General features: G+C 44.5%; 1 protein-coding gene across 8 annotated transcripts in view; it reads left to right on the top strand.

Annotated features, from left to right (window-relative positions):
• Nucleotides 1–12,136, top strand: part of NHSL1 (NHS like 1) — a 290,566-nt gene that overhangs the window by 138,364 nt on the left and 140,066 nt on the right. The window contains exon 1 of one of the 8 annotated variants that reach the window (XM_019479594.2): nt 8,608–8,716. The exons of the other annotated variants lie outside the window; for them this stretch is intronic. Coding sequence (XP_019335139.1) covers nt 8,701–8,716 — 16 coding nt within the window. The 5' untranslated portion in view covers nt 8,608–8,700. Of the gene's footprint in view, nt 1–8,607; nt 8,717–12,136 lie in introns of those variants that run through there. 8 annotated transcript variants of the gene reach the window in all.

Here is a 12,136-nt window from a genome sequence, read left to right as displayed (position 1 = left end):
TAATAAGAGACTGTATAAGACATCATTGTAAAGAGTTACATGGATAATGGAAAATAGAAGAGGACTGTCAAGATAGCTGTTATTTTTCCTACTGGTGTGTTTTAAATCAAGCATGTGAAACTCACCCCTCCTCACAGGCCAGATCTGGATGTCACTGACACAGCCCCAGTGGGACTCTGTACCCTTATTTCAATGGCAGCTTCTGCCCCACTTGTCCTGCCCCAAATTCCTGCTCTCCCCCCAGGAGCCCTACAGGCCAGATTACTTCTGAGTTCAAAGACTTCTAGAATTCCAAGGTTAACGCTGATTAGATTATGTTCATGTTAAAGTTAGTCTCTTAATTCTCCAAGAAACCTGTAGAATGTTTCCCCGTGCGGGGTAAAAGAGGGAAAGGGGCCAGGAGGCTTCCCTGGCTGACCGCAGAAATCCAGGGCGGCCTAAGGGCCAAAAGGGGAGCACACAAAAAATGGAAACAAGGAGAGATCACCAAAGACGAATATACCTCCTCTGCTCGTGCTTGTAGGGAGGCAGTTAGATGGGCCAAAGCTACCATGGAGCTGAGGATGGCATCCCAAGTAAAGGACAACAAGAAATTGTTTTTTAGCTATATAGGGAGTAAAAGGAAGGCCCAGGGAGGAATAGGACCCCTGCTAAATGGGCAGAAACAATTGGTGACAGACACGGGGGACAAGGCTGAACTCCTCAACGAGTTCTTTGCCTCAGTGTTCCTAAGTGAGGGGCAGGACAAGTCTCTCACTGGGATTGTAGTGAGGCAGCAGCAAGGCACCAGACTGCCATGCATAGACCCCGAGATGGTGCAGAGTCACTTGGAAGAATTGGATGCCTTTAAGTCGGCAGGCCCGGATGAGCTCTATCCAAGGGTGCTGAAAGCACTGGCTGACATCATTGCAGAGCCGCTGGCAGGAATATTCGAACGCTTGTGGCGCACGGGCCAAGTCCTGGAGGACTGGATAAGGGCCAACGTGGTCCCCATTTTCAAGAAGGGGAGGAAGGAGGACCTGGGCAACTATAGGCCAGTCAGTCTCACCTCCATCCTTGGCAAAGTCTTTGAAAAAATTATCAAGGCTCACATATGCGAGAGCCCGGCAGGACAAATTATGCTGAGGAGAAACCAGCACGGGTTCGTGGCAGGCAGATCGTGCCTGACCAATCTAGTCTCTTTTTATGACCAGGTTACGAAACGCCTGGACACAGGAGGAGGGATGGATGTCATATACTTAGACTTCAGGAAAGCCTTCGATACGGTATCCCACCTCATACTGGTGAACAAGTTAAGAGGCTGTGACTTGGATGACTACACAGTCCAGTGGGTGGCGAATTGGCTGGAGGGTCGCACCCAGAGAGTCGTGGTGGATGGGTCGGCTTCGACCTGGAAGGGTGTGGGCAGTGGGGTCCCGTAGGGCTCGGTCCTTGGACCGATACTTTTTAATGTCTTCATCAGCGACTTGGACAAGGGAGTGAAATGTACTCTGTCCAAGTTTGCAGATGACACAAAGCTATGGGGAGAAGTGGACATGCCAGAGGGCAGGGAACGGCTGCAGGCAGACCTGGACAGGTTAGACAAGTGGGCAGAAAACAACAGAATGCAATTCAACAAGGAGAAATGCAAAGTGCTGCACCTAGGGAGGAAAAATGTCTAGCACACCTACAGCCTAGGGAATGACCTGCTGGGTGGCACAGAAGCGGAAAGGGATCTTGGAGTCCTAGTGGACTCTAAGATGAACATGAGTCGGCAGTGTGACGAAGCCATCAGAAAAGCCAATGGCACTTTATCATGCATCAGCAGATGCATGACGAATAGGTCCAAGGAGGTGATACTTCCCCTCTATCGGGCGCTGGTCAGGCCGCAGTTGGAGTACTGCGTGCAATTCTGGGCGCCACAGTTCAAGAGGGATGCGGATAACCTGGAGAGGGTCCAGAGAAGGGCCACTCGTATGGTTAAGGGCCTGCAGACCAAGCCTTACGAGGAGAGACTAGAGAAACTGGACCTTTTCAGCCTCCGCAAGAGAAGGTTGAGAGGCGACCTTGTGGCTGCCTATAAGTTCATCACGGGGACACAGAAGGGAATTGGTGAGTATTTATTCACCAAGGCGCCCCCGGGGGTTACAAGAAATAATGGCCACAAGCTAGCAGAGAGCAGATTTAGATTGGACATTAGGAGGAACTTCTTCACAGTTCGTTTGGCCAAAGTCTGGAACGGGCTCCCAAGAGAGGTGGTGCTCTCCCCTACCCTGGGGGTCTTCAAGAGGAGGTTAGATAAGCATCTAGCTGGGGTCATCTAGACCCAGCACTCCTTCCTGCCTATGCAGGGGGTCGGACTGGATGATCTATTAGGATCGGAAGGGACCTCAACATCTATGAATCTATGAATGCCTCTGAGTTGAGACATGAATGTAATGAGTACAACTTTAACAGAAGGGGTGAAGAGTGTTCATGTTAGTTAAACTTATTTTGATGTGCCAACATCCCGCTTCCTGGGTAAGCGCCATAACACTATCAAATAATAAGATATGCAGCATCCCCTACTTAAAAGCGAAGTGTGAGCCTGTGATCCATACCCAAAGGGACTAGGAAATTCAAGAGAGAGTTTCAGGCTACGAATCTGTTTCTCTAGGAGGCCCTACTCAGGTTTGAAGTCTGGGCAAGATGTGGTGGGTTTTCATCTGTTCCTCTTGGCTTGATTAGCATGTGCGTGCTTAGCATTGAAACCGTTATGATTTTTGGGTCTTAAGGGCATGCCTATATTGACCTCCTGCTGAGTCTGGCAGTGCTGCTGAGGAGCACAGTATCCCATCCCTCTAGCACCAAGTTCCGGAAATGAGGCAATGTTGCCACTTGAGACCAGAGTTTGAGCATCTTTCACGATGTGTAGGGCAAAGAACCCACTAGTGGTTCTGAGCACATGTTCAGGACCCATCTGAGACAGCTGCCCTGCCTTACAATTACAGCATTTGGCATATAAGGAGCCCCCTCCTGTGAGAGGGTGGGAGTGAGCTTCCTGATGGTGGACATGGCCATGGCAGCACCCAAGCCCTAATTCTTTTCATTCACTGTAGAGTGATGTAGGCTGATCATCCCCAGGCTTAACTTTTAGATACGTAAAGCACCCAGCCACTGGTCCTTCCTTCTTCACATCATGTCTTCCCTCTTATCAGGTCCTTCTTCCTATCTTATTCTGGTCTTCCTCTCTGCCTCTGACCCCCATTTAGCCCTCCTTATCAAAGCTATCTGCTGCCACATTGCCTGAGTTTGGAGTCTCCGTGCTGTATTCAGCAGGGATTAAGGAATGCAATAGCTTGCAGCGGGCAGACGTAGGAACTGCAACTCTTTCAGAAGATCCAACTGGGCTGAGAAAATGCCAGACAGTGTTGGCAATGCACAAGTGTCACACAAACTACTTGGCAGCCTTGCACACTGGATATGTTTCATCCCCTGAGACTGCTTTTGTAGAAGTGTTTTCCAGGCAGTGGTAGCATGCTGAAAAGGAAGTAATCTGTGTTTGCTGTTTCATCACATGCTACTTTGTAGAGATTGGCAATTTCTGAACATGCCAGAGAGAAAGCTTGAATACAGTGAAGTGAGGAAAAGACATATTTTTCTTATTTGGATTTACATATCCACCAATGCAGTGGCATAATGGCACATTCAAGATGCTCTTAGTCTGACCAACATGCACCAAGTTATGAGAGATCACATGAACATTTTTAAAATTCATATTATTGAACAAGAGGTATTTTATATCTAACCCAGAGGTATCAAACATCCAGCCTTGCAGGCCAGATGAGTGATTGTAGGGCCAGTCCATGAACTGGATCTGGCCCACAGGCTGCATCTTTGACATTCCTGATGTAACCCACCTTCCTGCCAATACAAGATTATTTCCTACTGTTCATTTAGCAACTGTTTGCCCATTACTGAAGGTATTTTTTCATTATCCCAATAAAGAGTATACTTGTTTGACCAGGATTTTTCCTGTTTGCTCAGTTCTTAATTTAATTCCCTAAATCAAATTATGCGTGTTTAATACTTCAAATTGCTCATAATGGATCAACCTTTTGTGCTTCTAGTAAGTGTGTTGCACTTTTCTCTTCTGAATTCTTTTCACTATCTTTCTGTTAACAAAGTGCCCAGAAAGGAACCTGATAATCACCTGGTTACAGTGAGCTAAGCAAAAAAAAAGGATTATTATCTTTCTTTCTGTGATAGTGATTTTACCCAATTCATAAGAGACTGAGACACTGCGGGGGCTGCAAAATGGGCAGCTCCACAGGGGTTTTTCAGTTGCCAACCTGCCATTTGTTTCTGCTGCACCATAAAGAGTTCTTATGGTTGCTTTTCCTTCCTTGTTCTCTGTTGCTTTGGTTTGCTGTATTGCAACAGTGGATCTAGCAGAGAGAAGAAAGCCTTTAACATACAGACTGAGATGGTTAAAGCAGTACTGACTGCTTTAGATCATGTATGTAGGGTAAAGGGGAGGAGTGACCATGAGGAAAAAGACAGTTGGGACTCCACTTCGGTTACTCGCTCCAGCCTAACTTCTAACTTCGGGGGGTCTCCATCTACCTCTACCCTCTAGAAGCATCATTCTCCCTCGCAGTTGCCCTTTTCCCAGTACCTATCGTTTTCTGGACTGGAAATGTTTTCTACTTTCCCATGTCTTGGGGTTACTGCCTATCCCTTATTGGGTGGGACAGCCCCAGAATGGGATCATTAAGTCCCAGTCCTAGGCTGCATGACTCTGGGACAGTATTTGTCCTGGATTTGCAGCATCATTCAGGGATCCAGGTTTCCCCTTGCAGGCTGGCAGCTTTCTGGGCTGCTTGGGGCTGCCGGGAGCTGGACACAGGGGATGCCACATGCACATATGTACCCATACACATGCACATGGCCGGTAAAACAGCTGGGTAGGGTGGCGAGCAGCTCCTTGCAGATAAGTCAGTTGGAGGGGAGCGAGTGTGAGGGGGAGAGAATGAGGCCTCCCCCCCCCCCCCCCCCCGGTGAGGGAGAGAATAGGGTAGGGGTGCTGCCCAGCCAGGGCTGTGCATAGGGCCCTGAGGCTGGGGTGGGGAGTGGGACAGAGCCACGGGCAGCTTGTCCAGGGGGCACGGGGGGGGGCAGCTCCCCACTGCTGTGTGCAACCCCTGGGGAGGGGGGTATGGTTGGGAAGTTCCCCTCAGATTTGTGTATGGGGCAGAGGCAAATGCTGGCTGCCTGCTGCAGACTTGGGGCTTCCTGTCCTACTGCCATCCCCCTGGGAGCCCTGAGCCCACAGCAGGTAGCCTCCATCTGCCACTGCCCCGCTTCACTCAGCTCTGCTTTGGCTGTGCTGCCAGTGGGGTTGAGGGGAAGTGGGCATGTCCCTGCCTTTGTTTTAAAAAGGTGGTCACCCTACCATGTGTCCTCATCTTTTCCATCCCTACTCCCTTCAATGGCAGTCAGCAGAAGGATCCGGTATAGTGTAGCTGGTGGATATTTCACAAGGCGATGCAGAGAAGTTGGCTTTCCAGGTGGCCGTTAGAGTTTTGAAGAGTGGTGGGGTATTTAGCCTCTGAAATCTGTGCGACAGGATAGCCTTTGTGGGCACAGCATCAAAAACACATTTGCTTTGTTTTGGAACCAAGTCACACTTCCAAGTCATGCATAATTTCTTGGTCAGCATTACTGATTCCCTTTCCCCTGTACATCTTATTTCTTTCCCTTCCCCCTTCTCTCCCCATGTAGAAAGTTGTATTTTTTTCTAAATTCAATCTTATTCTGTTTTTCTTTTTTTTCTCCCTGCTCATGTTTTTTTAATCTCCCAAGGTCTACTTGTATTCTTTTTTTGGTCCTCACTGGCGTTCGCAGCTGCTCTCTGATAGAATCCCCTATGAATGTCATTAATGTGCTGCTTATTTCCTCTTCCAGGTAATTAAAATTTGACAAGGCCAGACCTAAAACTGATCTCTCTGGAACCCAGCTAAACACCTCCCCCACCCAAATATGTTGCTGATTGTTTTGTATGCACAGTTCGTTTGCTAGTGAAGATCCTCCTTAAGAACCAAAATAGCCTGGGATGTGAATACAGTACTCAAAACAGAAAGCAAAGAGAGGAATGCTTTTCCTTAATATAACTTCTCAGATAAGGTATATTCAGACATTCACTGAGCTGTATCTTTCATGTAGGAGGAAAATACAGGTTAAGCTAAGCTAAACTGTCTGTTAATCATGGACTGAAACCTCTGTAGATTTACCCTACTGTTTTGTTGCAGGAACTTCTGTTCATTCTGAAGCTGTTACCCACCCACTGAAATAGCTTGGGTATCTGATGACAAACATTGACCAGTGACAGCTGACAGCACTCAACATCTTAATGGTGCTATGTTGGTTTTTGAGCTGTTTGCATCATTTTCTACATTGATATTTTGGATAGGAGCTCTTTAAGACATTTTGGCATGCATGTTCTTGTGTATTTCACATTAGGCTGGACCTACACACAAGTAATGGATATGGAGGGTATCCCATTTCCTAGTTATACAGTGAAGTCAGACATCCTGACTCTTCCAGAGAATCATGTGATATAAGGACCAAGGTCTTTTAGGACCTGGTCTTGCCAGGGGCATGGGACTTAAGTGTTATGTACATATTAAACACTCATGGGACTGTGCATGGTAGTAACTGCTGCAGCTGGCAGAAAATATTTGCTGATTCAGACCATTTCAGGAGAAGGTTTTGAAGACCATATGTACCTAAGCCAGAAGGGTTGGTCTGTCTGAGTTTAGACAGGAGTACTCTATGTATGTAAGCAACCTGTTTACGTGCTAAAACACCTCCAGTACTTTATCACAGGAAGTATTTCCTTGAGGGGACAAAAAGTGATCTGAAGACAAGACCCATTGTTTAACTCCTACCCACTGGTCCGTGGAAAGGAATTGGTATCCTGTGGGAACACTGTGCTCCCATAACTGGAATAGCTCTGGATATACTCCCACTAAGTAGTTTGTACTTCCCTTAACCCAGGGTTGTGCCTTAAAAGTACAGTTAAGGCCGAAAGAAACTGAGCCAAATCCTGTGGTCCTTATGCAGGAAGAACTCCCATGCAGTACAGTAGGACCGGGGTGAGTAGTGAGAGAGAATAATTTTGTGTCATTTACCAATTTAGCCAAGTGGTAAAGATGAAGGTGGAAAGTGAGGAACTACTGTACAGAAAGATCTTCCCCTATGGAGTGAATGGACAACTAAATAGCAGATGAATGAATTTAGTGTTAGATAAGTGTAAAGTGATGCCCTTGGACAAAAATAATCCAAACTATACCTATACCATGATGGTCTCTACATTAGCTATTACCATGTGGGAAAGAGATCTGGGAGTTGTAAACAGTTTGCTAAAAACATTAGCTCAGTGTTCATTAGCCATCAAAAAGGCAAACACTATGTTAGGGAATATTATAGGAATTGTAAACAAAACAAAGTATCATTATGCCCCATGTACTCTCTGCCACTGTGTGACAGGATATTGGGGATAGTGAGCAAGATAGACCTATGGTCTGACCACTGGTAAATGGCAGCTCGTTTGTTCTCATGTTAATGGGTAGATTTCTGGAATAAGGCTTACATGATTGGACCCAATGTAGGATTGCTGTAAAGCAAGGCTGTCCAACTTGTGGCCTGTGAGCCACATGAGGCCTGTGCAGGATTAACTTGTGGGTCATGGGCTCCCTTCCCAGCTGCCACTCTTTCTGCTACTGCTGGAGTCCCTAGGTTCCCCTTCCCTCCTCCAGCTTCTGCTTTCTGTATGTCAGTGGTGGGGCAGGGGTGAGGAGTCCATGCAGTCTGAGCTGTAGGGCAGTCCAGGGAACCTCCACGCTGGAAGAGCCCATGCGGCAGGGGGTGAGGAGTCCATGCTGCCTGTGCGCTGGGAAGCCTACACGGTGAAAGTGGAGGGTGGCAATGCCAGGGTGTCTGCCTAGTCTACACAGCCCATGTGGCCCCAGCTGCTCAGAAGTTGGACAGCCCTACTAAAAAGCTGCGACTTCATTTGATGCTTTTTTTTGAGATTTCCTAATTGCTAACCTTTTTTTTTCCCCCATGTAAAATAAGTGTTTTTGAAGCCATCCCTAGCTGACATTCCAGCACAGTTATGAGATTTCTGATATATGTATCTGTGTTGTATATGCTCATCTGAAATACCACGCACACAAACAAAGCACTTTTGGGGGAGGGGTGAGAGAGAAAAGCCATATGTTCCAGAACAAAAAATGTTCACAAAGAGCAGAGTTAGTAATTCATAACAAACAGTTAAGTTGGATTACAGTGATTTATTTTTTTAATGCTAACCAATTGATGGATATAAGCTGCATTCACAGCAGGGGGAAAATGCTGACAGAAGAGATAAAACAATTACACTCCGGCCTGTGCTGTGGTGGGGTTGACTAAGGAGGCACAGTAGCCATTTAATTTTTTTTTTTATTAAGGGTCTTTTTGAAAGAGGGTGGGGAAGTTAGAGATAGGGAGGTGTCAGCCACGCAGCTCAGAAATCAGTGGATTGGGTAGCAGCTTCCTGTAACAGCATGAGCTGGCCCACTGCCACGCTTCTCCGGCTGTGTGCTGAATGGGGTAGATCGGAGAACAGCTGTACCTAGTACTGTGTGTCGCGCTTGGAAAGCAGAACACTTTTTCTCCTCTTCATGGAATTGCCTCACAATGTTTTGTCTGAAAGGTGAGGGGGGCTTCTCTGGCAAAGTCATTGCAGTGGTTCTAGTCAGCTGAGCTGGGCTGTGTTATTTGATAGGCTTGGGTTTTTAGTGTTAGGATGGTAACTGCTTTCAAAACACTCTGAAGTATATGGAAGTTTATTCTGGTGTGCAGGAATGAGAGAGTGGTATAAATTCACTGTTCCTTTTGTTCTTATGAACCAGCAACCGATACAGCGCTGCTGCCCGTTTGGAATTCTCTTCTTGGGATGTGGATGTCTGTCGGATAATAGGGCAAGCTTGCTTTATGTGTGTCAAGGACAGCTGAGTAGTTAGTGTAAAGAAGATTTCAGGGGGGGACTGCTGATATCACAGAGACTTGTGGACTGGTTTATTATGTGAAACATGGACACTGGCTTAATTATTGCATAAACTGAATGGCATGTAATGAGTGCCAAGTGGGAAAAGAGGGGAAATACTTTTGTCATAGTGATGCAAATATTGTGTGTGTGTGTGTGTGAGGGGGAAGCGGGGGACGAGTGAGAAACAGGGAGATGGACTTGGAAAAAAATAATGAAAAGGTGTGGTTTGTAAGAATATGATCCTCAAAATCAGTGAGAGTAGGAAGGGGTGTTTTGTTTTGTTTTTTCTTTCAGGTCTCAGTATTTCTCTAGAACTTATCTAGCTGCTGCTGTCACACTTCTGAAGTGCAGTTGCTGGAAGCTGACTGACCAAAGAGCTGTTGGAAAGGTTAGGTCTCTAACAAAGAGATACTTCTATCTGGGAGAAGCAGCAGTAAATGGGAAATGCTGTACTTTACATTTCTTTTGCTGTACAAAACTTTCTTTTGCTGTACAAAACGTTTCTTCTGATATTTCTCTGGCGTCTGTCTGTCAGTTATCTCAAAGTGCTGTATGAATGATATTTAGTAAAAGCATATAGCTGGTATTGTTGGTTGAACAGACTCCAGAGGCCTAAGTCAGGATCCAGGTCTCATTGCACTGGACACTGTAAACACGCACATGTGCACACGCACACACCTTAGGACAAAAAGATGGCCCTTATGCCAAAATCATAGCCTGAGTAGTGCCACTGACTCCAAAGATCCCTGGGGGGAAAAAAATTACAGAGCACACTTTTGCTATGCATCTTAAATTACGTATTGCATCTATTCCTACACACACATGCACACTTGCATGTTGTGTTTTGTGCATTTTCTTAAAACTAGGCATGTCTACATGTGTATTTAAGCACGCTTAAATTTAATGCACATTTGCTTAATACTCATTAAGCGGGTTTAGGCAGATGTCTACATGTGCAGGCATTAAAGCGCATTAACTTTAGTCCCAAGTCAATCCACACACAAAGTTAGTCCCAAATCAGTCCACACACGCACAGCATTAACACGCTTTAACGTGTCTACATGTTCATTAATGCACTTTAACTATTCATGCCTGAATTTGATACCTGTATTTGCAGGTGTCAAATTTAGATGCAAATAGCCTAAATTCACCACTTTTACAGCATGCTTAGTGCATGTGCATGTAAACATGTACCCTAATACACCTTAAATTTAGGCTAATGAGCCTTAAAGCATCTCATGTAGATGTGCCCACTGTAGACCTTGGGGTTTTTGATCCATGACATGCACACAATTTGACAGGTCATTGGAATTATAAAATAGAGCAAAAATGAAACCAGTGGTTCTGAGCTATTACTTCTGAAAGTGTTACAGTATCACTTTGATGCTATCTATTAGTAACTGCTTAAAGCAGAATCTATCTGAAGTATGGGTAAGATTTTCAAAAGCACCTAAGTTCTGTTTTCATGTCAGGCACCATCAAGGTGGCCATTGTCTGTCAAATGACATGGGTTTCTGACTCATGTCACTTTTTGAGAATGGGCATACTTTGGCATTTATGAAAATGTTACTGTCTACAATAAGGCTTATATTTACATTAAGTATTTTTTTAAGTAAACCTGTATATTAGAAGCCTTTTATATAGACCAAATGCAAAGGAAATGTCTCCACATAGAGGAAAAGTTTTTATAAGCATTATTTTCTTGAATTGGTAATGATAAGATTTTGGATCCTAGCTAGGGACATACTTTGCAGAGTGGTACTAAACAGCTTTGTTGAACTGTTAACAGTGTGCTTTGATTAAACTTAGGACATCATTACCATTAGAATTTTAACTGTAGATCTTGGTCATTGTGATGACAAAGTAGGTTTCCTGTTTTATGGCTGTTAAACTTTGCAACTCTCATGTTCTGTATGATATTTTAGTGCAATTATATCATTCACAAACAGAGAAATAGAAGTAAAAAGAAAGGAGTAAAGATTAAGCATACATTATCTTAGTTTTAAATTTATATAGAAATTAATAATTGGATAACCTTGGAGATACCAAAGTTCCACATCACCAGGGAGCTCAAGGAAGGCATTAAACGTGTGAATCATCAGTCCTTTCCCGCCCCCCTTTTTAGTATTTTCCTCTTTTTTCCAGTTGTTTCAATTTGTTTTGTATTTAGTCATCATATTAAGCTTGAGCTTCGGACATTGTCGGGATAAAATAGAAGGGAGCCAGGCTTGACTGGGTGGAGGGTTTTTTTTCTGTATCTGAAACAGAGCAGCATGTTTGCTTTTTGGGTATTGTTTTGTTGTGTTTTGTTTTGTTTTGTTCAGTTTGGAAAGCACTAGGAGAGCTGGGTGTTTTTATTTGTATGTTTCTAGGGCTAGCAACTCCCATGCTGCTGTGCAATAGGAGTTGTCTTCAGGCTCTGGTAACTATTAGCATTCTTGCTCAGATAAATCAGTCGTCATTGTTTATATATGGTTTGAATCATTGCATGCTTTGGTGTTTGAGTTTGTTCTGAAATCCTCTACATAAACTTTAGCACACCTTTAATGGCTTGTTTGGCTTTGGGTGTGCCATTATTTTATAATGTCAGGTATCCAGGTTGTAGCCATATTGGTCTAGAGGTAAAAGGAATCAGAACTCCTGGTAGAAATGATATCTTTTATTAGACCAACTAGATTTTTGCAAAAAAAATGTCTTTAATTGCAAGCTTTTGGGCACAAGCATAGCTTACTTGCAAGCTTTTGGGCACCCTTCTTCAAGCATAGGAGAAAAGATTCCAAATAGGAGATTTTATCACACCTTCAAGTCTCCTGTGAAATATGAACTTTCATTTCTACCCAGGAGAACTTGCACAATCGTTTCTCGTATGCCTGAAGAAGAGCGCTTGTGCCCGAAAGCTTGCAATTAAAGAATTTTTTCTGACCAAATCGAGTTGATCTAATAAAAGATAATACCTTTACCATGAGTTCTGATTATTTTATAATGTCATTTAGTCTTTTTTGGGCTACCATTTTGGTGCCCTTACCATCATAGCTGGCACCTTATTGTGAAAAGAAAAAGAATATAACTTCTTGGTGAGGGTAT

Source organism: Alligator mississippiensis, chromosome 1 (genome assembly GCF_030867095.1).
Source record: "Alligator mississippiensis isolate rAllMis1 chromosome 1, rAllMis1, whole genome shotgun sequence".
Taxonomy (NCBI): domain Eukaryota; kingdom Metazoa; phylum Chordata; order Crocodylia; family Alligatoridae; genus Alligator; species Alligator mississippiensis.
The sequence above is the reverse complement of the archived record's forward strand: the minus strand, read 5'-3'. Positions and strand labels throughout refer to the sequence as shown.